Source organism: Antedon mediterranea, chromosome 11, assembly GCF_964355755.1.
Source record: "Antedon mediterranea chromosome 11, ecAntMedi1.1, whole genome shotgun sequence".
NCBI classification, from domain to species: Eukaryota; Metazoa; Echinodermata; class Crinoidea; order Comatulida; family Antedonidae; genus Antedon; species Antedon mediterranea.
In genome coordinates this window covers 19,481,871-19,505,897 of record NC_092680.1, presented here as the reverse complement: position 1 = coordinate 19,505,897, position 24,027 = coordinate 19,481,871, and the positions used below count along the sequence as shown (strand labels likewise).

The following is a 24,027-nucleotide window of genomic DNA, read 5'->3' as shown; positions in this document are numbered from 1 at the left end:
CTTTGATGTTTTAAAAAAAAAAACAGCGACAAATGATAACATTTTACTAGGTATATCAATAATACAGTATGGTTACCCTGGATGTAAAATGTAGAAAAACAATACCAACTTTATTCAATATAGATTTCAACCCGTGGGATTCAACCTGGATTTTATTGAAAATTTATTCTATTGTCCTACTTTGTTGATGGTTTTGTAGACTGAATAGAATTAATTTTGTAATTTGATGCCCTGGGCAAGATTGTAATGATATTTGAAACATAAAAGAAGAATGAAAAAACTGAGTTTATTGGAAGCCTGAAGGCACTTTAAGTCACAGAATAAATAAAATTTCAATCATTAACTTTCTCTGAATCCAGTAATGTCATGATATTTACCCGATTTCTTTGTAGTAGAATTCATGTTCAGAATTTTAAAACATTCAATGTTTTGTGTTTAATAAAAATAGGATAGTTTTTAAAGTATCTGAAGATGGTACAAGGTTTTCATTGGTCAGAAACATGCCATATTACATGCATAAATGGCGATGGCTGGGGGGGGTAGGTGGAGTGGCCATAGGTGGGTGTAGTGGTGATAGCTGGGTGGAGTGGTGAAGGATGGTGGAGTATCAAAGGGTGGGGTAGGTGGAATGGCTAAGAGTGGGGTACAGTAGGTGGAGTGGCGAAGGGTGGGGTAGGTGGAGTGGCGAAAAGTTGGGTACAGTAGGTGGAGTGGTGATGGCTGGAGGGTGGAATGGTGAAAGATGGGTGGAGTAGTGAAAGGTGGAGTAGGTGGAATGGCAAAGAGTGGGGTACAGTAGGACGGTGTAGTGGTAATGGCTGTAGTGGTGATGGCTGGAGGGTGGAATGGTGAAGGATGGGTGGAGTAGCGAAAGGTGGAGTAGCGAAGGGTGGAGTAGGTAGAATGGCAAAGAGTGGGGTACAGTAGGTGGAGTGACAAAGGATGGGGTAGGTGGGGTGGTGATAAGTGGGTGTAGTGGTGATGGCTGAGTGGAGTAGCAAAGGGTGAGATAGGTGAAGTGGAGATGGCTCGGTGGACCGGCAATGACGGGTGAGATGGTGATGGCTAAGTGGAATGGCCATGATTGATTAGAGTGGCGATGGATGGGTGGAGGGGCGATGGCTAGGTAGAGTGGCAATGGCTAGGTGGAATGGCCATGATTGATTGGAGTGGCGATGGCTAGGTGGAGTGGTGGTGGCTGGATGGAGAAACGATGGCTGAAATTGCAATTGCTGGGTGGAGTAGTGATGTCTGTGTGGAGCAACAATAGGTGGGGTAAGTAGAGGAGCGATGCATGGATGGAGTGCCAATGGCTGGAATTGCAATGGCTAGAATTGCAATGGCTAGGTGGAGTGTCGATGGCTGGAATCGCAATAGCTTGGTGGAGTGGTGATGGCTGGCGGAGTGACCAATTCTGAGTGGAATGGCAATGACATTGTTGTGCATTACCAAATTATACTTGTTATTGTAATCTGTATTGCTGCCATGATACTCAATCAATCTCTTTACAACTCATAAATGTTTTCCTTCCATTATCTACCTTCATTTATTATTCCTATCGTGAAATTTAAATGACTGTCTACAAGCATAATTATAATTTATAAAGAATATGATTCCATTCAAAACAAATGATTAATGTTCATGTTGTTGTAACTTACTATTTGGCCAAAAAGTACCTTCTAAAGACTCCTTGACAAATATCAAAGGTTAGATTTTAGCATAATATTAATAAATGTTTTATTGGGATTTAGAACTATGACATTTTGTTATAATAGATCACTATTGTTACCTTATAACCTGAACTAACCTCCCCTAAGAGCATTGAAAGTTTAAGTGTGTATAGATCACAGAACTCAGGTTCATGTGTGGACTATTATTATTAATAATTAATGATTGCGTACTCTGTACAGTAAGATACCTGCCACTCCTTATAAATCTGATAAAATAAATAAAATAAACTTAAATTTTGGTTTTATTAAGTACTTTTTTTGCCAGCAACAGAAATAAGTGGCTTTTTGTTATTTTGAATCTTTATTTTTACATTATTTTATATTTTTTGTTGTTGTAGGATGCATGCATATAAGAACGTATCAGATTTTGTAAATCCACAGTGCGTGGTTTTGTTACATTTTTTGGAATAAAGTTACCTATATAAGTACTTTTTTGCTTTAATGCTTAGTGATTTTTCAGTCGAAGTTCTCTGATATTAAAAAAGGAAAGAATAACACATTAATATTGTCCAATTTGAATTACTTTTATTTAAAAAGTTGTTGAAATTTTTATTAAACACAAATTCTTAATTTCAAGATATTTAAAATGATGTTTGAAAGAATTAGAAAATAAAGCACATGATTTATAAATTAAAATAGAATTTGATGAAAGTGGAAATCTGAATTTCAGGCATTTTTTTTCTCTATAAATTGTTTTTTTTTTCACAGGAAAATACTATTTTATTTCCAAATATTTAAAGATGTATTGTCCCTTGAAACACAAAAAATGGAAAAAAAAATATTCTAAATTTAAATTGGCCATATCAAAGTAATATTAAAGTTATTAACTTTAAGTCGAAAATTCGAGCCAAAAACAACAGTTTACGTAATTAACAGGTAAATTAATTAGATTACATTTCGTCTGAGAAATCGTCGCAAGCGAAAGTAAACAAAGATTTCAAACCATGAGTATGCATTATGAATGATGCTAATTAGGATTGTTTACAACTCATCACGGTTGAGAAGGTGTTTTCACACAGATCGCGAGGAAGTTTTATGATTATGCATACAGAGTAGCCAAACAAGCGCATTGCATTATGGGATATGTTTTGATTGAAAAATTTGACTGGAAGTCAAAGTTATTTTTTTAACAAAAAAACATCTGTATTTCGGTTAAATTATTTTTTTTTGGACTAATTTTTGGTGAAAGTTAATAACTATTATGATACTTCAAAATGACCCACTTTTTTTCGAAATTAAAAAAAAATTTTTTTGGGGAATTAGTCAAAGGGACAATACATCTTTAACGACTCATTGAAAATTAGTAAAACTATCTACAGGATCAGGAATTTATATTCTTTATTTCATGATGTTCGTTCTGCTTTACCGATGATACAGTATCTTAAGTTTGAGATTGTGTTTTTTTACAGCTGCCTTTTAAGTTACAGATCATTTATAAAACATAAAACAATACAATGAAATGAACAGCTGTGGGTTTAAAAATTCAAAGTCCCTTATTGTATTGAAAGATGCGTAGGAGATTATCTTGAACTAAAAGAACCAACATGCAGGTGATAGCTACTATAGTCTGCTTTGAATATTGTTTAATCCTAGAGTACTACAGTCAACTCTCCCAGTAACAGACACCTTTGGGATGGCCAATTATGTCTGGTTTTCCAGAAAGTCTGGTATTCTGTATGTTTTTGTATGTTGTAACGGTAAAAAGAAATTTGGAACCTTTTGGTCCCCAGAAAAAGTCTGGTACTGTATTGGGAGAGTTTCTAGTTTTCAGAGAGTCCAATATTGCGGCTATGTGGATTTATGACAGTTCACTGTATTCGTTGTAGTAAATTTATCCACAGTTTCATCTACACAGTGAGTGTAGGTAAACTCCAGAGTGTTGATAGGTCATGTACTCTACTACTACAGTACTCGTAGTACTGGTGCATTTGACCTGTTCTGTATGTCCAATCATGGTACCTCCATGGTCCAATACACAGTGGTACACAAATGCCCAAAATCTTAAATAACAAACAGACATTTATTGTTGAAATTCTCAAGATTGGAAATTATCGTTGAAAGTACATTGTAGAAATGCATTTTTTATCTGATGTGTACTACTACTATAAATGTAATGTTATTCTTCATACAATAAATTACACATACAATACTGTACTGTACATGGCACACATGCTGTGAAACCATTAATGAATCTCATTACAGTCATTTTACTCAGTCAAATGCACATTTAATGGTTTAATCATGGCCTGGATAGTGTCATTTGCATTGCATTTTTTTTTAATTAGGTGGTATCCAGGGCTGAATCATTGATGAAGACTGGTTGAGGTTCAGTACTGTACCACTAATGTTTACCCAGTTTATTCTAAAGCCTTTATATCCAGGATAGATTCATCCACATCATTTTATTTTCAAACCATCCTAATGGTTCACTGTTTAAATCGTATTCTAAACAGGTAGTTGCAACGTGTACCGTTTTTATGGCCGCCTTACCACCATCTTTGGTTGGCTTATTACCATCCCTTGCCACCTTACTGCCATCCCTGGCCACCTTACCACCCAGACATTTACTAGCGCTTATAGTGGTAATACTGAATAAGACTCAAGTGAAAGTTCTCTATTGGTATTATCAAACTCCACTGTAGGTTGTGGATGGAACTGCAACATTCATATTGTATTATGTTCAACAATCCAGTAAATGATGATTTTCATTCACATGCAAAATGGAATTGTATCTTTAGGCTGTTTGCATATTAGCATCTGTTCATTGTCTACAAACTGATTTGTATGTTTACTGTTTGTAACTTTGTAAATTGATCTAGAGATGGTCATTTCTGTCAATCTGAACAATGGCTATATTAGTGTTAATTTAACAATTACCACTGCCTGCCCATGCAGAACTTATGGTCTCGGTAAATATAACCATTCGAATGTTTTGGTAAACACATCTTAACCATGCGATTCAATTATATTTTTTAACGTCATGGTTACATTTTGGTAAAACCATGGTAAAGAATTTCTACATGATCTAACTGTTGAAACTAGTGTGAATAATGGTCAAATTTACCAATGGCTTTATGGAAAAGAATACCTTGGTTAAATTTACCATTTTAAAGTTTAGTACGTACTGTATGAACCAGGATTAGAGGCATTCAATGGTAGTGAAGTATCATTGTGGAGGTGTGAGTGTAGGATTCAAATCACAATACAACTACAGTAAACATCCTATTGTCTTGATATCTGGAACAAACAGCAGTTTAAAGTCATTATTCAATTGTTAATTGAATTGAAATTGATTGAGTACCTGCTTTGAAGTAAAGCACTGTCTACACTATTCAAAATTTATGTGACAAATAAGTGTGATGTACCCAAATATGGTAGTGTAGTGTAGACAAGTCTAAGGGTCTTGAAAAACATCTTTAGGCAGAAGTGACATACTAGGGTGTGGTTTAGATCTTATCATTAGACAATACAACTATTGTAAACATTCTATTGTCTCAAAATCAGGAACAAACAAAAGTAAAACTATTCAATTGTTTGATTTAATGTGCGTTATTTTAGATCGTACTTGTTTTGAAGCATATGTACCAAGTTTTGAAAAACTTCTTTCTTCAAAAAAAAAAATCAACAAACTACAGACCAGAACAATGAGTGTAAATATATTACATTCATTTAAAGAAAAATTCTTTTCGTGTGTAAATTTTTTCTGTGAAGAATATTGCAATGTTGATATTTGTTTTTGTTTATCTTTCATATTTTCTTGCTGATTGCGGTTTGTGGTTATATAGAGGAAGAGAAGTTTGTGTACTCTGCCTGAGTCACTGAGTTACAGGTTCAAGTCTGGCACTTTGCCAGAATCAACTCATATCAGGTAAGAGTTGTATTGTAGTAGTGTCCCCTCAAGTCACTATGTGTCATGTCACAAACTGCAGAGAAAAAGTTCAGTGACAATGTCTGTTATCAGTTTCACATAGACTTTACTATCCAGACTACTGTATAGTAGCCTTGATGTGCCAGATATGTTGGAAGAAGTTTGATGCACAGAAGCTACAGTATTATTCCAGAAACATTATTTGTATAGGACATGGCCTAAATTTAATTGTTCATAAAAATATAACATAAAGTTTGCACATGCATAAGGCAAGTTTTAGATGGCTGCTGGCTTAGGATCTACCAGTTGTGACTCTGCCCTAAACCCCTTCTTCTAACCAACTGGGTCGAAGTTTCTTCTTAAGGGATAGACATCCTAGGTTCATTATAATCCCAAGTTGGTTTTTACATTGCTTTGCTTGTTATGGCCTAGGATTGGTTGCTTGTGAAAAAGTGTGAGATTATGTCTGGCATAAGGTTTGGTATTTTGGCAATGTTCTTCTTCTTCTCAAAGTTTCGATCAATATGCTTCGATCTTCAGGCAAAGCTTGAAACAATATATATCTGTAAATTAATAAGTAATCCACTTTCACTATAAAAAAACATTCCAATATCAAACTAATTTTTGTAAACTGTAAATAAACAACTGAATGTTACGCTAAATTCATAACTTACTATGACTTACAAATGTTATTTTATAGATTCACGTTTTGATAGCTATGGAATGACAGTTCGTGTTTAAATATAATAAATCTACTTTTTTTGCGCGCAAGTCTTTACCAGATTTAATACGCAAATGGAAAAACATACTTAGTAACACTCATAAATTGAAAGATCATAACTTTATTATTGATTTTATAAAAAGTAATATATTTCCATGAATTTCCATGTCACATGATTATAATAATATTATTAGGAATAACTGTTTTTGGTGGGATTTCTTACAGCTTTATATCAACATGTAAATCTCATATGATATAAAAAATGTTGATCGGCTGATATAAGAAAAATCCCTAGACTATACTTAAGGAGATATCTGTACAAGATATGGTAACCTTTGGATTGATATGATCAGGGAAGGGATTGAGGTAGAAAGAAGGGAAATTTAATTGACATGCTGTTTGCTTCAATTATAATACAAGGATGATGTGGTGCGATGCAAATATTTTACTTTTTTAACCAGTTTGTAAAACTTAAATAAACTTCAGGCTGGGTGAAAGTTGAATAAAATATATTAGTTTTATATTAAATACAAATTGTTTCTCTTGTCTAACAACAAAGTAATAATACTTAATTTTTTGGAAAAATTGAATTCTAAAAATTTAATTTAAGGATTGTTGATAACTACAGTACTGTACAGTAACAATAATTCTATATTCTAGTGTAGTGAAATACTGTGTTTTGTGTGTTTATATACAGGTAAATGTAAACAAAAATGCTATTTTAGTGATATCATGATGCATCATAATTTGTACTCAATCTAAACCTGGTTAAGGTTTCTCATTTGGTGATCATTGGTGGTTGGTTGTGTAATGATATCATTATCACCAGTTAAGTGCTCCTATACCCTTTAGTGACCTTTTGAGGTGAGGTCAAATTGAGACTGCTACTGTGTTGATCCTTTCGACAATCGAGACTGGAAGGAATCAAATTCATTCAAGATTGGTTCTTTTTTGTGTTTTTTTTTAAAGAGCCCATTTTTATTGGAAGAAAATACGGCTTTAAAAACCGTATTCTCTGGGTCAATAGCAACAGGCATTTCCTGATAAATTCAAGGTCATCCCATATCCCTTTTATAAGAGAAAAACTCCTAGATCTGGATAAAAAAAACAGTGTGATACTAAATCTGTATTTACTACAGTACTGTAGATAATCTTGAGGGGCTCATTACAATCACCAGACAACCAATTGGTCATCCATAATTTTTATGTAACAATTTTGCATCGTTAATTGTGGACACATTAATATTGTCATTGATGACTCACACATAGCGATGACATAAAACTACCTCCCTCGATACATGATTTCATTTATGTATCGTTCTTCAGTTTCTTAAGATGATGATAAAATTATCAAACTGTATTGTTTGTGTTCAGTAATATTCATAAATGGATGCAATTAAAAAATGAGGCATAAACAAAATTCTTATATGGCCTTAAGCTCTGTCTGCACTATCAAACTTTATGTGAAAAAAATGTGATGTGCCCATATATGGACATGATGATGTCATATCACTACCATGTTTGGGCATACAGTATCACTACCATATTTGGGCACATCACACTTGTTTGCTCATAAAGTTTGGTAGTGTAGACAGAGCTTTAAGTAGCTGAAAAGGATAAAATCTGTGGTAATTGAGCAGTAAGAAAAACTAATGTAATGGTTTTAACTAGAGAAATCACTGTATCAAATGAATCAATGCCATGGATTGAGGTTCAGAGAGTTCATCCATTGGGAGTTTTAATTAAAAATTAAAGTATAACATTAACATCTAATTCTAAGGAACGACATAATTGAATCTTGATATAATCATTCATTTAATCTATACTTACTGTATCATCATAGTAATATTTTTTTGTACAAATATTTTTGAAAATTATGTACAAATACTTTATTATACTGTTTATGTGAATTTATTACCCTAATACACCTTACTACAGTGATTAAAAAATTATATTCTTCTTTGAACCAAAACTGATGACATCATCATGGTCCCAATGCGTATAATGGATTGTCCAATGTTATGACTTCAGGGTAACCAACAACTGATGGTGAAACAAAGAAAAAAGAGACAAAAATGTTTAAAGAATTCCAAAAGATCCAGCATTATTAGACTAGGCTATGAATGAGGTAGGTGCCACCCGGAGAGGTAGAAATTCTCATATGACTTTTCTACACCAGTTTTTTCTGGGGAATCCAAATATATTGGGTAAACGGGCTGTAACCTGAGAACTTTCGCGTGAGGGCGCTTTTTTCAAAATGGCTGCCAGTTACAGTAGACTATGATATCTTGGCAACCACTGGTCATAGAGAGTTGATTTTGGTGTCAAATTGTTTGGAATGTACATGTTCCTATTTGATGTAATAGAACATTTTGTCAGAAAATGGCCGGAAATACCTCTATTGACCTTTGACCCAATATCTAACAGATATCATATCTTCGTAACTACTCGACACAGAAAGTTGTAATTGGTGTCAAACTCTCCAGAAAATAGATGTTTATATTCAAACTAATAGAACATTATCTGTAAAAATGACCGGAAATAACGTTACTGACCTTTGACCCAAAATGCAAGACATTTCTCCCATCTGATCACGTTAATCTTGTCAATTAATTCATTTTGTGCCAATTGGAGGTTGACATTCTCATATTATTTTCTGGACCAGTTTTTTATGTGCAATCCGAATATATGAGATAAATAAGCCATAACAAGGCCAAGAATTTAATTCTCTTTTACTACATACATGCTTCCCTTTAGTGTTTCAGACTGTATGTCGTGTATTAATCTTCAAGATCGCTCACATCACTGCAATCTGAAAAGTCTTCATATTCATTATGTGTAAACAGTTTCTGGACATCAGTGGGAATCACTGTCTCAATCCATTTAGGCTCCATTTGTTCGTTCCATCCATTGTGTGTACTGTTGTTGACAAAATCATTGATGTCTGCTGATTGCCATTCTTTAGTAATGAAGTTTGCTCTAAGTATATGAAACTCAAAGGTCTGCTGACATAGTGGCAGTAATGATATATCTGTAATCTTGTTGTGTCTGGAAAACTTTCTGTTGAAGGTATCATTCATATCTTGCTTGATTTACACTTTTCCCCTTCACTCCATACAATAGTGAAACATACTCTTCAAATTCCTCATACAACTCTTTTGATGGAACATCTGACACTCCAAGGTTGCAGAATGCGTCAACAAATTTTGCTTTTGATTCCAGAAGCTTCCAGCAGGTACGTTTTCCTTTCCGAAAGAAAGCGGAGTTATAATCGTTACCTGTGAAAGCATGGAATCCAATAAGGGATGATTTCTGCGCTTTTGTTAAATCAATGTCACTCAATTTCAGTACCTTTCGGTATTTCCCAGTGTTTGTATCAATAATTACCCTCTGCCCATCATCTATGAAATGAGATAGTGCAATGACTGGAATATCAATGTCTCCAGAATGGGAACGAATTATTGCTACGCCTTGATTGTTATTTGTTAAAGCATGCTTTGCATGCAGGATGACTTTCGTGTAGGCTTCTTCTTCCGGCTACTATTAAGCTCCGGAACCAATACTATACTATATTATATATTCTCTTTAATATACAATACTATGTATTATATTTAATTAAGTTTCTCTTTTGTATATTTTGATTAAGACAGGACCACAATGTAAAACAGATACACTGTTATCTGATTGTTTTATCCTGTATAAATATATTATTTATTATTTATTATAATACAACATCTCAGTTAGTAACATAGATGCATTCTTTGTACGATGAAAAGTAGGTAACATCAATCCTCATATCTGTTAGAATGCTTTCTTTCTTTGACACTAGTACACAGCGAATAAGCTCAATCAATCTGGTCTTGTTCTCGCCGTTGGCAAGGAAATTGTTGAAATCACGGCCAACTTTGATATTGTTGAGCTTACAATTACTTTTGGTGCAATACCGCGTATGTTTCTCTCAACAGACTTAATGCTTTTTGGCAGGTATGCATCGGTAACAATATCAACACGCTTGTATCCTTTAGGGATGCTGTTGAAAACCTTTGCTACCAGATCCTCGTACGTATCAGGGTAAGATGTAAATGTTCTGATTAATGCCATCAAGTCAACAACATAGGCAATGACAGTAGCCTTTGCTGGCAGTGCCCGACCAGGATCTATAACATCTGTTGAACTTTCGATGAGAATTTCCATTAGGACACTTTTCTGAGTTGTTCGTCTTGTCCCATATTCATTAGCAAGGCTTAGCGGGACAGGGGTAAGTGGATACTCAAAGGCTTTCTTAAAGTCAATTATTCTACCATGCTTTGTTGAGGTGGCAAGAAGCTTTCTTAAAACATCCCGATTAGCTTTTATTACTTTTACTTTCCCATTTGCCTTGATTTCTAGTTTCTTCCCACTATTCGAAAATAAAGTGAGATGATGTTATGGATCCTGCTCGAGCACTGCGAGAAACAGACGCGGTATTGCACCAAAAGTAATTGTAAGCTCAAAAATATCAAAGTTGCCCCGTGATTTCAACAATTTCCTTGCCAACGGCGAGAACAAGACCAGATTAATTGAGCTTATTCGCTGTGTACTAGTGTCAAAGAAAGAAAGCATTCTAACAGATATGAGGAGTGATGTTATTTACTTTTTATCGTACAAAGAATGCATCTACGTTACTAAACTGAGATGTTGTATTGGTTCCGGAGCTTAATAGTAGCCAAGAAGAAGCCGACACGAAAGTCATCCTGCATGCAAAGCATGCTTTAACAAATAACAATCAAGGCGTAGCAATAATTCGTTCCCATTCTGGAGACATTGACATTCCAGTCATTTCACTATCTCATTTCATAGATGATGGGCAGAGGGTAATTATTGATACAAACACTGGGAAATACCGAAATGTACTGAAATTGAGTGACATTGATTTAACAAAAGCGCAGAAATCATCCCTTATTGGATTCCATGCTTTCACAGGTAACGAGTATAACTCCGCTTCCGTTCGGAAAGGAAAACGTACCTGCTGGAAGCTTCTGGAATCAAAAGCAACATTTGTTGACACATTCTGCAACCTTGGAGTGTCAGATGTTCCATCAAAAGAGTTGTATGAGGAACTTGAAGAGTATGTTTCACCATTGTATGGAGTGAAGGGGAAAAGTGTAAATCAAGCAAGATATGATATCTTCAACAGAAAGTTTTCCAGACACTACAAGATTACAGATATATCATTACTGCCACTATGTCAGCAGACCCTTGAGTTTCATATACTTAGAGCAAACTTCATTACTAAAGAATGGCAATCAGCAGACGTCAATGATTTTTTCAACAACAGTACACACAATGGATGGAACGAACAAATGGAGCCTAAATGGATTGAGACAGTGATTCCCACTGATGTCCAGGAACTGTTTACACATAATGAATATGAAGACTTTTCAGATTGCAGTGATGTGAGCGATCTTGAAGATTAATACACGACATACAGTCTGAAACACTAAAGGGAAGCATGTATGTAGTAAAAGAATTAAATTCTTGCCCTTGTTATGGCTTATTTATCTCATATATTCGGATTGCACATGAAAAACTGGTCCAGAAAATAATATGAGAATGTCCACCTCCAATTGGCACAAAATGAATTAATTGACAGGATTAACGTGATCAGATAGGAGAAATGTCTTGCATTTTGGGTCAAAGGTCAGTAACGTTATTTCCGGTCATTTTTACAGATAATGTTCTATTAGTTTGAATATAAACATCTATATTCTGGAGAGTTTGACACCAATTACAACTTTCTGTGTCGAGTAGTTACGGAGATATGATATCTGTTAGATATTGGGTCAAAGGTCAATAGAGGTATTTCCGGCCATTTTCTGACAAAATGTTCTATTACATCAAATAGGAACATGTACATTCCAAACAATTTGACACCAAAATCAACTCTCTATGACCAGTGGTTGCCAAGATATCATAGTCTACTGTAACTGGCAGCCATTTTGAAAAAAGCGCCCTCACGCAAAAGTTCTCAGGTTACAGCCCGTTTACCCAATATATTTGGATTCCCCAGAAAAAACTGGTCTAGAAAAGTTATATGAGAATTTCTACCTCTCCGGGTGGCACCTACCTCATTCATAGCCTAGTCTATATAGATTAAATATTATAACTAACAGTGAGTTTATCTATGCCTGTTAAATTATTTATAAATCCAAATTACTGAAAATAAAATAATGCTTCTGACAAAGTTTATAATACCTCCCAAATTTTTATTTTTGTCATTTGAACTGAAGAATCGTGCCATGATGAAAAGTATATTTTATTTCTGTAGTCTTTTATTAATTATTATTATTATTATTATTATTTAATCCAGTCTCTTATTTTATAATAATACTGTGTACAGTAATCCAGTCATATTATTGTAATAATCATTAAATAACGTAAGTTTTGATGAAAAATGACATGAGAATATTCATAGCGTTTCATCAGCGTGAAGATTGAAACATATCCCTGTTAATTTAATGGTATGTGCTCAACCTTGACTGGATGTTATCGTGAAAAGATAAAATTGCGACTGATGCTTTGGTCTCAACGCAATCTTACCACTTACAACCGACGACGAATAATAAAAATGATATAAATTATCTTAATGCACTTAGTGTTTTTGTCTTGTAGATAGGGTTGATATGAATGTTGTATACTGATAATATGGCAATACTTTATAACAATGGTGTTTGTTTGTTTGTCATCTGTCTTGATTACTTTACTTTAAGTTTGATGAAATATAGAAATTAAGAATATAATAATAGAAATGAGACAATTCTTTCTTTATTTCCATTACATAATCATAAACATACATAAATAATCATAGTACAGTACTACAAATTTAGACAAAAAAAGAATGGAAAGGGAGAATCTCTGAAGCATAGCTTATATAAGTAGAAACCCCTGTTACAAAACAATATAATAAATAGAAATTAGGAATTTAAATACCATGGAAAAAGCTTGGAAAAGAAAAATGAAGGCAAGGTAGAATTAGTATTAAGGTATATGCTATCAAACTGAAACTTGGGAATGTATCTTATAACAGTGTTTAATGTTTGTCATCTATTTTATATTGATTGCTATGTAAAAAATATAGAAATCAATCTTCAGACAATTTAAATGCCATTGGTAATATTTGGAAGCAAAAAATTAAAGAAGGTAGAATAGAAACAGTTGTTGTAATACTGAAAAGAAAGGTATCGTTGAAAACTGAAACAAGAAATATTTACACAAAACGCCAAATGACTTTTTGTTGTATACACACACCATTCGCCAAAACTACTTAAAGACCCCTTCCCTGCAATTTTGGACGTTTTTTGGAAAATAATACATATATATCACTTTAAAAACATTAAACCATATCATTTCTTGTCTTAAATGTACGTTTTATGGTAAATTATGATAAAAAGTGAGAAACAATGCACTTCCTAAGTAGCTCGCGGCGATCGACCTCTCGTGGACGGTCTTAGGCCTAGCCTAGCTAGGCTTAGTTTTGTAGGCCTAGCTGGTAAACATCGGTAACGTACGAACATCGTACGCTACCTATATACCTAGCCTGACGTTGTATAGTTGCTGCATTAATTGTATTTCTATTTTTGCCAGACTTCGTTGATACAAATTGGGGAAAACCCGGTATTTTCGCTGAAAAGTTAGGAGTCTTCCATTTGTTTTGGCCTCACGATCGATCGAAAAGTGGGCGAATTACAGGTGAAAAACAAAAATATCAATCCGCGCGCAATGCATTTTGGGATTTATAGCGGGCCGCTATAATTATTAGAATCGACTTATTTTTCACATTTTTAACCGTTTAAAGACGAAAAAAGTTATCGCAATAGGACCATATAGTATTATTTTTACATTAAATATAGTTTGTGATCTTAAATTAGATCTAAAAAACGTAGGGAATGGGGCTTTAACTTACCATAGAAGAAGGATTTGACCATTACTCAATGTTTCTTGAACAGGTCTTACAGACTAGACTACATGTCTCATTAGGCCTTTTCACACAGAACTTCGGCAATATTGCGGTAAGCAAGCCGGCGTTATTGCCGGTCTAGACCCATTCACACAGAAGGTAATATTACGGTAATTTTACCGTTTTCTGTGTGAAAGGCCACAGTGGAAAGGCGCAATATTTAATAAAGATTACTGTCTTCATAAAATAGAGGTCGCACTTTTTAAAAAAAGAATGGCGGGCACCGCCGACAAAACATGCCATGCGCGCACATGTTTGTTGTTTTGTGTGTCCGTCGTTTGGTTTTTATTTACGATGCATAAAACCTATATTTTATATACTCCGTGCTAATAACTGCCCGATCGTGAAGGCCATTCTACAGAAACAAAATCTATTAGGCCTACAAATAGTAGACGCGAATTTAATTATCAGAAGCTGTTATGAGCTAGCACCAGAAGCGCGCACCGGAGGATGTTCCTGCTAGAAGTATGCTAACTGGGGCCTAGGCTTACGTACGTTACAGCAAGTTAAATAATCTTTGGGCCAACATCTGTTATTTTTATTATTATTGGCCGTATTCTTCCATTCTATTATTTACAAACTAACCTAAAAATATATATATATGGATATAATCTAATAATTTGGCCTAAAATAATTGCCACAGTCTTTCTCAATCAAGGAAAGTGTCCCGAATTTATCCTTGCTTCAGTGCGTAAGCAGGCGTTATATCGTGGAGTCTTTCACACAGATCAGGCTTACGACCGTGACGTTAATATTACCGCAATTTTACTAGGTCCAGAGGCGGTCTAACGGAAGCCGGCATTAAGGGGTTTTTACCCTTTCACACATACTGTAAGCCGGCGTTCGCGAATTACCGCAATATTACCGTCTTACAGCTCTGTGTGAAAGGGGCTATTGATTCTCTTCTCCCAGACGTGCTTTGGGGTTTGAGCACACCAGTTTCCAAATACCCATTTTTTGAGCCATAGTAAACAATAAGCTTCCACATGGTAACTGTTTCCTAATGATTCCGTTCTCTGAATATAACTGCCTAAAGGAGCTGCACGAAAAATTGTGCAATGTAACTACGATAGATCATAATTCAAAACTTAGAGCGTGCACGCATAACTTTACACACAAACCTACAATAGGCCTATTGTATTGGATAGAAATATGTTACTAAAAAAACATCCAGTTTTGCAAACATTAAGATCTGAAAATGATGTATAACAATATTTTTTATTTTGACATTTGATAAATGATGATTGTTACTTCAAACTAAATATCTCATTATTATGAAACTGAATGAAACCATTATAGTTGAAAGCTATAAATATTGAGTTAAAAACAAATCTGTTGCCTTGGATAGCAAGAGGGTTACCATGACGTATCCTCGGGATGTTTCTTTTTAATCATACATTTGGTTTACAAACATTCAATGGTGTAACGGCTATGAGCGCTCACTGGCAATACCAGGGGCCCTGAGGAAAAAACAGCCTCAGGCCTAGTTTTATACACCACTGAAAAAATTGTGTTGCTCTAGCAAAGCATTTCTTTTCTTAAAAAATGGTTCCCAATTGCCATTTATCACAAATTTAATACAAAGTTGAAAGATGATAACAAATGGATGATAGATTAAATTTATAGAATCATCTAGGTCTACTGTACATTGATATTTTTCAACAAACTTTCCAAATATATTTGTCAGAAATTGCTGAAAGATGATAATAGATTATAGTTTGTTTCACTTCAAATTTATAACTATAAAGTGATCTTCCGGGATATTTTCTAATATACTTACAAAAAAATGTATTGTGTAACTGTTAAACAAAAACCTGAAAGGTGATAATGAATAAATCTCTGATTTCTGAATAAAAAGCCATGAGGTAAATAATACTGTAATTGGAAAGATGAGTATTTATAAACAAAATGATAGTATTGATGGATCTTCGGTTTATGAAGGCCATTTGGAAAAAAGATATTGGGCTTCAATACGATAGCACCCGTAAAAAAATGACAAAGATTGATACTAAAAATAATGAAAAATGAGAATTAATCGCTGGGTTGAATTGCTGAAGGTCGCGTGTTACAAAGAAACATAAAAACTACGATACCCTGAAGGTTAACTATGAAATTGCCGATTGCTCCAGAAAAATTGGTTGAAAAGGCCGTTGCTAAGTTACTCGATAACTATTAACAGATCGTTTTTTATGTTCGGTTGAGTAACATAAGTGGTTGTGACTGAAAACGTAGGCTTGTATTGTATTAGATGGAAATCTTATCAGAATTTTTAAATATCACATCTTTTATTTTTTGCTGAGATTATATCTGATTGATATACTTGATTTCAGTTGTTATTTACAATATGTTGTAATTAAGCACCTCAAATATAAAATTTGAGGCAACTTGTAATATGTCAGACTTTTGAACACATAGATCATTTACATGCTGTCCTTTCTGAAAGTCGTCTCAAATATTGATCAATTCTAGTTGATCTGGGAACCATTACTTTGAAGTTATGTACTCTGATATTGTACATTACATTAGTTTCTTTGCATCATTATCAATCAATTCTTTTTCTTCTCACTGTGAAGGCTACCATATTTTATCAATTAAACACTCTGCTTTGAATAAACATTCCCCTCAAACCAAATAAATCTTGTGGAATAACTGTCCCCCTAAAAAAGCATCCTCCTAGAATAAATTCCCTGCCCCGCCTCCCATGATACAGCGTTTGGAATAAACATCCCCTCAAATATATATTAAACTACTTATAAGTTATAATGTTTGTTTTTTCTTTAATTTTTTTTATTCAGTAACTGCAGACCCGTTTATTTCACTTTTGTTTTAAAGAATTGTCAATTTATTTGTATCTAAAAACGAGAAGAACATTATTATATTAAGCATAATATTTTTAAAAACATTACAAGAAAAATGAATATACAAAATTGAAACCTGTTTTAGTATCGTAATTTTCAATTTTTTATTTTATTCCAATCAACCCGTCACGCAGAAGACCGGCCCGCTATAAATCCCAAAATGCATTGCGCGCAGATTGATATTTTTGTTTTACACCTGTAATTCGCCCCCTTTTCGATCGATCGTGAGGCCAAAACAAATGGAAGACTCCTAACTTTTCAGCGAAAATACTGGGTTTTCCCTAATTTGTATCAACGGAGTCTGGCAAAAATAGAAAGACAATTAATGCAGCAACTATACAACGTCAGGTATATAGCTAGCGTATGATGTTTGTACGTTACCGATGTTTACCAGCTAGGCCTACAAAACTAAGCCTAGCTAGGCTAGGTCTAAGACCGTTCACGAGAGGTCGATCGCCGCGAGCTACTTAGGTAGTGCATTGTTTCTCACTTTTTATCATAATTTACCATAAAACGTACATTTAACTAAGACAAGGAATGACATGGTTTAATGTTTTTAAAGTGATATATATGTATTATTTTCCAAAAAACGTCCAAAATTGCAGGAAAGGAGTCTTTAATTATATATTTTTTAGCTACCATATTTGAGATATAAGAATATTAACAAAAAAATTTAAAAATTTCAAAGGTTCATCAACCGATTCCTTGGTAGTATAGTGGTTAGTATCTCCGCCCGTCACGCAGAAGATCGGGGTTCAATTCCCCGCCAGGGAGAATTCAATTATATACTTTTTAGCTACAATATTTGAGATATAAGAATATTAACAAAAAAAATTAATAATTCCAAAGGTTCATCAACCGATTCCTTGGTAGTATAGTGGTTAGTATCTCCGCCTGTCACGCGGAAGACCGGGGTTCAATTCCCCGCCAGGGAGAATTCAATTATTTTTTAGCTACAATATTTGAGATATAAGAATATTAAAAAAAAAAATTAAAAATTCCAAAGGTTCATCAACCGATTCCTTGGTAGTATAGTGGTTGGTATCTCCGCCTGTCACGCAGAAGACCGGGGTTCAATTCCCGCCAGGGAGAGTTTACTTTTATATTTTTTGCTACCATATTCGAGATATAAGAATATTCACAAGAAAATTTAAACATAATTTTTAACAGGTACAGTATTACAGTACATTAGTATAGTAATTAGTAGTAGTTTTCAACCTTTATGAAAATAACAAAACTAAACCATACTGTATCTAATCGTTACAATGCTAGAGTAGAAGTTATTTTATTTGTTATTGTCTTTCTGAATGGCCCTCCAAGGTGTGCTAATTTTTTCCATGACATTCATTCTGAAATTAATGTCAGTGCATTTGAATGTTAATGTGTTGAATTTTGGACAGTTAATAGTCATTGTATGATTTTTGGGTCCTTTGCGATTGCTGGATTTCAAGGTTCGCCAGTAGCAGTTAGTCGTAAAAGGTCGATATGAATAATTATTGTAACTGAGAACACTCTAATGTTCTGTTCTGCTCTGTCAGCCTTTTTGCGTCGTCGTGTAATATTTACGTATTCTATTGCATTGATAAAACACATGTGAATTTTATGCAATTACAAAATGGATTTATATTTATAATTTCACTGAATACTATCTCATTGTTTATAATATTTGGTGCTGGCAATAATAATATGACAATAAGCTAGACATGAACACTGCATCACCGCCAGAACAAGTTAGGCGATCTGTGTGTTTGTTAATTAAAACGTTTAAAAATGTCTGAATAAAATTTGTTCGTTGCTGCTGGCGTTAAATCCAAAGCCTACAGTTTTACCAAGTCTTTTTTTGTAAATTTGTTTATTATAGTTTTTGTATTTATTTATTATTTCGTCTTCCATGCTTAAGTAATTTGTAAAAACTAAATTTGTAGTTATTTTCATTGATTTAAGTGTTTAGACTTTTTATAAAATATTCTACAAATGAATAGTGGAAATGAAATAAAATGTTGAATTTCAGTAATAGTTAGAGTAATTTCACAAAAACCAAAAGTAATTGAAAAGTAAAGTATGTGCTTTTTCTCATGCTGGTAAATGTTCTGTAAAGGAAGTATAAAGAACGACCTTGGATAATCCATTATTGTAAGCAATCAAAGCTGACCATTAATTAATGGAACATTCCAAGATTTAGGAAATTATTTCTCCATGGGTCAAGTAAGATTTGTTCATGGAGGTATCCTCTATGATTTGTTAAATTAAAAATATTGTACAGCTTTTAAATAATTCTTTTATGCACAAAATTGCTTTGTAGTATAGTTAGTAGTAAGTAAAATATACTTTCATTTTGAATTAAAATCTTTCTCAATTACAAAGGATGTTTTCTGTTCCTAAACAAATATATTTAAATGTAGTTAAATTAGCAGATACAACATAATAATAATAAAATAATTTATTTGGTATCTTTAATTACCTTCTATATCATTTTTACTTAATAACAAAATAATAAAGATAAACAAAAACTATTATTTTATTTTAATTATTAAATTAAAGTGATCTTGACAAATAAAAGGAATTGTATAATTAAGAATTTAATCCTATTTAATAATTAATAATATTTCATACATCTTTAACCAGTTCACATGGAAGGTGTTCTTCCACAAGGCCGTATTTTTATTAAAGTGAATGATTCAGAAAAATCGTTAGTAAAATTGTATCAAATATATAATTATAAATTAAATTTTTGTTTTAAATGATTTTAAAATTAATTTTCAGATCACCAGGCAATGGAATTTATTCTATGCCTAAATTTATAAAATGTTTTTAATTCGTTTTTGAGAATCACATTGATCACCCCACATAATGAATGGTGTAAGCTAGGCTGATTATTAACAGGTGATTTGATTAGCTTGCAAAGTGTCCATTGGCCTTGTACTTTTAATCTGGGCTAGACCTGTTATGTAATAGAGGAGATTAAAGGATAAAAGTGATCAGTAAGCCAGTTCATTGTCAGAGCATGGTCACACTACATCTACACTGGGTTCTTTGTGAAGGCCTAGCATAAATCTACTTTTTTTTATAGCTACAGAGAGTAGTACAGCAGTAGTAGTAGTAATAATACAGTAAATAAATACTTTACTCAATTGTTTAATTTGATTATTCATTTGAAGAATTAACTGGACTTTTTATGGGTAATGTATTACAATTTGTATCACTTTATATTTGATTTTTTAATGATTATTTTTATGCTATAATGTTTTGAATGTGCCATTTCACCATTACCTGTAGTTAAGACCTACTGTAGTAGTACTGTAGTATGATAATAAAAATCAATTCACCAGATTTTGTTTTTATAATTGTAATGCAATAAAAATTAGATTTAAAACACCTCGTTTAATTCATTTGTTTAGTTATTAACAATGATATTTGTTTAATTAAAAACAAATATTTTATTGTAATTTAAAGTTAAAAAAATGAACAAAATAAATTGGATATTAAATTATTCTTCGTATTTAAGGAACAATTTGCATTAGTATTTAGTATGAAGGAAATATAGATTATATTCTTCAGTTTTGTTGTATACAATTTTGTCTTTGTTCTCACTTTTTGTTGTTTTGTAAAAAATATTCTACTTATAAAAAAATAAATGTAACTAAAAAATATTGAATTCCACACAATGGGCTTACAGTTTTATTTTTCGAAATTGAAAAAATAACTTTATAATACAAAATATCTTTAAGTTATTGTTTGACAATAAAGGTTATATCATATACCAAATTTCCTCGGACAGGCCAACAACAGGCAATGGACTTTACCAGATCAGGTTTGGTAAAAATGCTGTTATATTACTAATAAATAGTAGTCGCAGTATGTTCATCCATCTGTAAGACCAGACCAGAAAGATTTTGAACAACCAAATAAAAATGTGATACCCACTGTTTTAACCATCCTAAAGTGGTTCTATGAAAACAGATTGATTTCAATGTTTCAGAAACCGAAGCCAATTAAGCAGCCATATCATTTCTAAATGCAATATCATTGGTTTGCTGTCAATCAATCATATAAATTGACAGATTCACACAATTCTGTAAGTTTTATTATGCTATATACTTTTAATACTTCTGTCCATCATTATCACCTCTTTTTAAAATTTTAAATTATTCAATTATATTACCAAATAATTGTAACTTTGCAGAAAATAGATTTTGTTCGAGCTTGTCTGTCAATCTGTTTGAGGCGTTTTTTCTCCACAGATTTTTTTGCCAATTTGGGTGCAATCTAAATAAAGTTTGTGTTATAGTTACTGAATTTGATGAGGCATAATTTGTTACTGTAGCATTTTGCTGGTATGGGGTTTCATTTACTGCAATTAAAATCCTACATTTTAACGATTTATTTCTAAAAAAAAAACATTACAAGGTTATTTTCTGATCGTTAAATATGATTATCCTGTCATTCAAATATCTTTGAAACGAGATAGTTCTGTTAAACTTGGCGTTATTTTCCAGAGAGTTACTTTACTATTTAATCATCTTTGAGATTCAGCAACTGTTAATACCATATATTATTTAATGCCTGATCTATTTAGTTTTATTTGCTTCTGCTATAGTTTTATGTTACATGTCAGTTTTCAAGATGCCTCTCCTGACAGGCAGCGGGACGACATGCTACTATATTATTCATTAACACACGGTTTTCTTAAAAGTTGTTGTTACTTGGAAATAAACCAATCCTAAGGTCCATAGACAAAATTTGAGTTTGTTTTATTCCCCAAAACGGAAAAAGCGATTAAAACTACAGTACTGTACCCTTAAACGCAAGCGTCAGAGGCAGTTTCAACCCCTTGCTCTGTATGGATGTAATCATGCTGTGTGGCTTCCTTCTTGCCTACCAACCCATCACCTCTGGGTATATGCAAGAGTTGTATTTTTCTCTCAATCATGTTTAGTTTTTAACACCATTCTTAGACTCTCCTGGCAGTGTCTAGATTTGTCTAAAGACCAAGATAGTACCAGAACTCCAACCAAGACTTTAGTTCAAGACAAACAATATGTGGTTTGTTTCCCATCCTGTAATTGGCAAGTCATGTGTTTGCTGTTAAAAGTATTGAAATAAAAATGTTTTTTTTTTAAATGTACTCAGCTGTATAGTAATCTTCACTGTACTACTTCACTTCAACAATATCCAAAAGTCCATTTTAATTGTGTTTGGTCCAACATATGATATTATATATTGTTTTTCCACAAAACAATATAAAAACAGCTCACAAAAAACCAAAATAATTACATTGGCAATAATGAAATGAGTAAACTGGAGGACAGTGCAGAGATGAATTTATTTAATTAAATTATTTATTTTGGGGATTTCCTTTGAGAACATTGTTTTTTACAATGAGCAAATTGTAGAGCATATAAACTATGTTTTATATAAATTAAACAAGTTGAAAAAAACAAATAAATAAACTGATAAATATATTTTTAAAATGCATAGTCGCTCTGGTAAATGGAAGTATGGTGTATTTAATGGTACTGTACTTCCTGTTTTATTGGTCTGTTATCTGATCTTGTAGAGGCTGGCCAGAAGGTTGAAGGTTAGTGTTAGTTGAAGGTTACCAGCACGGTCTAATGGTTCATTGTAGTGCAGTAGGTTGAGGTCTTTCACCCAGCAATATTTCATAATCTCATATAATATCATTCTTTCCTTTGCTGTCCTAGTTTCCTTTCAACTTTACTCTGCTTAAAATTAAACTTTCTGCATACTAAATATAGCACACACCTTGGTAAGAAGACATGAAGAAAGAGTAAGTTATATTTGTGTTGGAATGCACTGTCATGTTAGCCTGGGGCAGTGCTTTGTCGGCCTTGGTTCTAAATGATAGTTGAAAGGAATAACTGGTACAGTGTAAAGATACCTCAATTCTCCAGATATTTGGTTGCCATAAAATAATCTTCCCAAATTAGGTTTAAAACCCATAGGCCTATTAAATGCTTGGGTGTTGGAAGAACACAAGCTGTGAAGATACTGTAGGCTATCCATGTTTACAGCCTTTATATTGTACCTTTTAAAAATGAACAGCCAATCTAAAATTTTCAGATAAATGAGTACAAATTAAGATTAAAATGTTTGTCAACTTCTTTTCATGTCATCATTGTTTACAAAAAAACTATAGTAGACAAGCTTTAGTTGTAATTTTTTCCTTTTTCATTTTCTATTTATGTCCAGTCTATTAAATAAACAACAAGCCTATATTTTCACAAAATTAACACGTCTTCACTCTTTGATTCTTATTGATGTCTTGTTTGTTTCATGCTAAATCTGGTACAGTACGCACAAGCCTTAGTTTGCGCGTACAGTAAACAACATACTTGGGTGTGGAACATATTGCTAAATATCACAAAAAAAGTTTGCTCAGGAGTATTGTTATGGATCAGGAGTGGCCTTGTATACAATCACCAGAGGTAGCTGCTGGTGAGCAGTTGTTCACATCAATATACTCATCCACTTGTGGTTGACATGTGAAGGCGGTCGTATATGAGTAGAATTTATACAAACTTATTGATTAAAAAGATAAAAGAAGTTACAAGGAATGAATATTTAAACTCATCTTATTGTGTATTTTTTTTCTTTCTTTTAGATCATGGGTAACAACCAGGGCCAGTTGAAGTCTTCAAGATTTGAGGCTGCCCTGCACATGTCCATTGAGCAGTCACTGCGGTCAAACAATGCCACTCCACAACCAGTGTTCTCACAGTTATACTTAGAAAAGGGTTGGTATTTTTGTTATGATTCAGTTTTAACTAGAGTAATAATTGTTGCACAACAGAGCTAGCTAATATGTACCTGTAGTGCGCTAGTATCACTATACA

At 33.2% G+C, this 24,027-nt stretch overlaps 1 protein-coding gene and 1 non-coding gene across 3 annotated transcripts in view; both read left to right on the top strand.

Annotated features, from left to right (window-relative positions):
- LOC140062408 (GREB1-like protein) overlaps positions 1 to 24,027 on the top strand; it is a 64,263-nt gene that overhangs the window by 6,199 nt on the left and 34,037 nt on the right. For both annotated transcript variants that reach the window (XM_072108616.1, XM_072108617.1), the window contains exons 2-3: positions 5,516 to 5,598; positions 23,796 to 23,928. In XM_072108616.1, coding sequence (XP_071964717.1) covers positions 23,799 to 23,928 — 130 coding nt within the window. In that variant the 5' untranslated portion in view covers positions 5,516 to 5,598; positions 23,796 to 23,798. The remainder of the gene's footprint in view (positions 1 to 5,515; positions 5,599 to 23,795; positions 23,929 to 24,027) is intronic.
- On the top strand, positions 18,037 to 18,108 carry Trnad-guc (transfer RNA aspartic acid (anticodon GUC)). The gene has a single exon. It is a non-coding gene; the product is annotated as a tRNA-Asp (tRNA).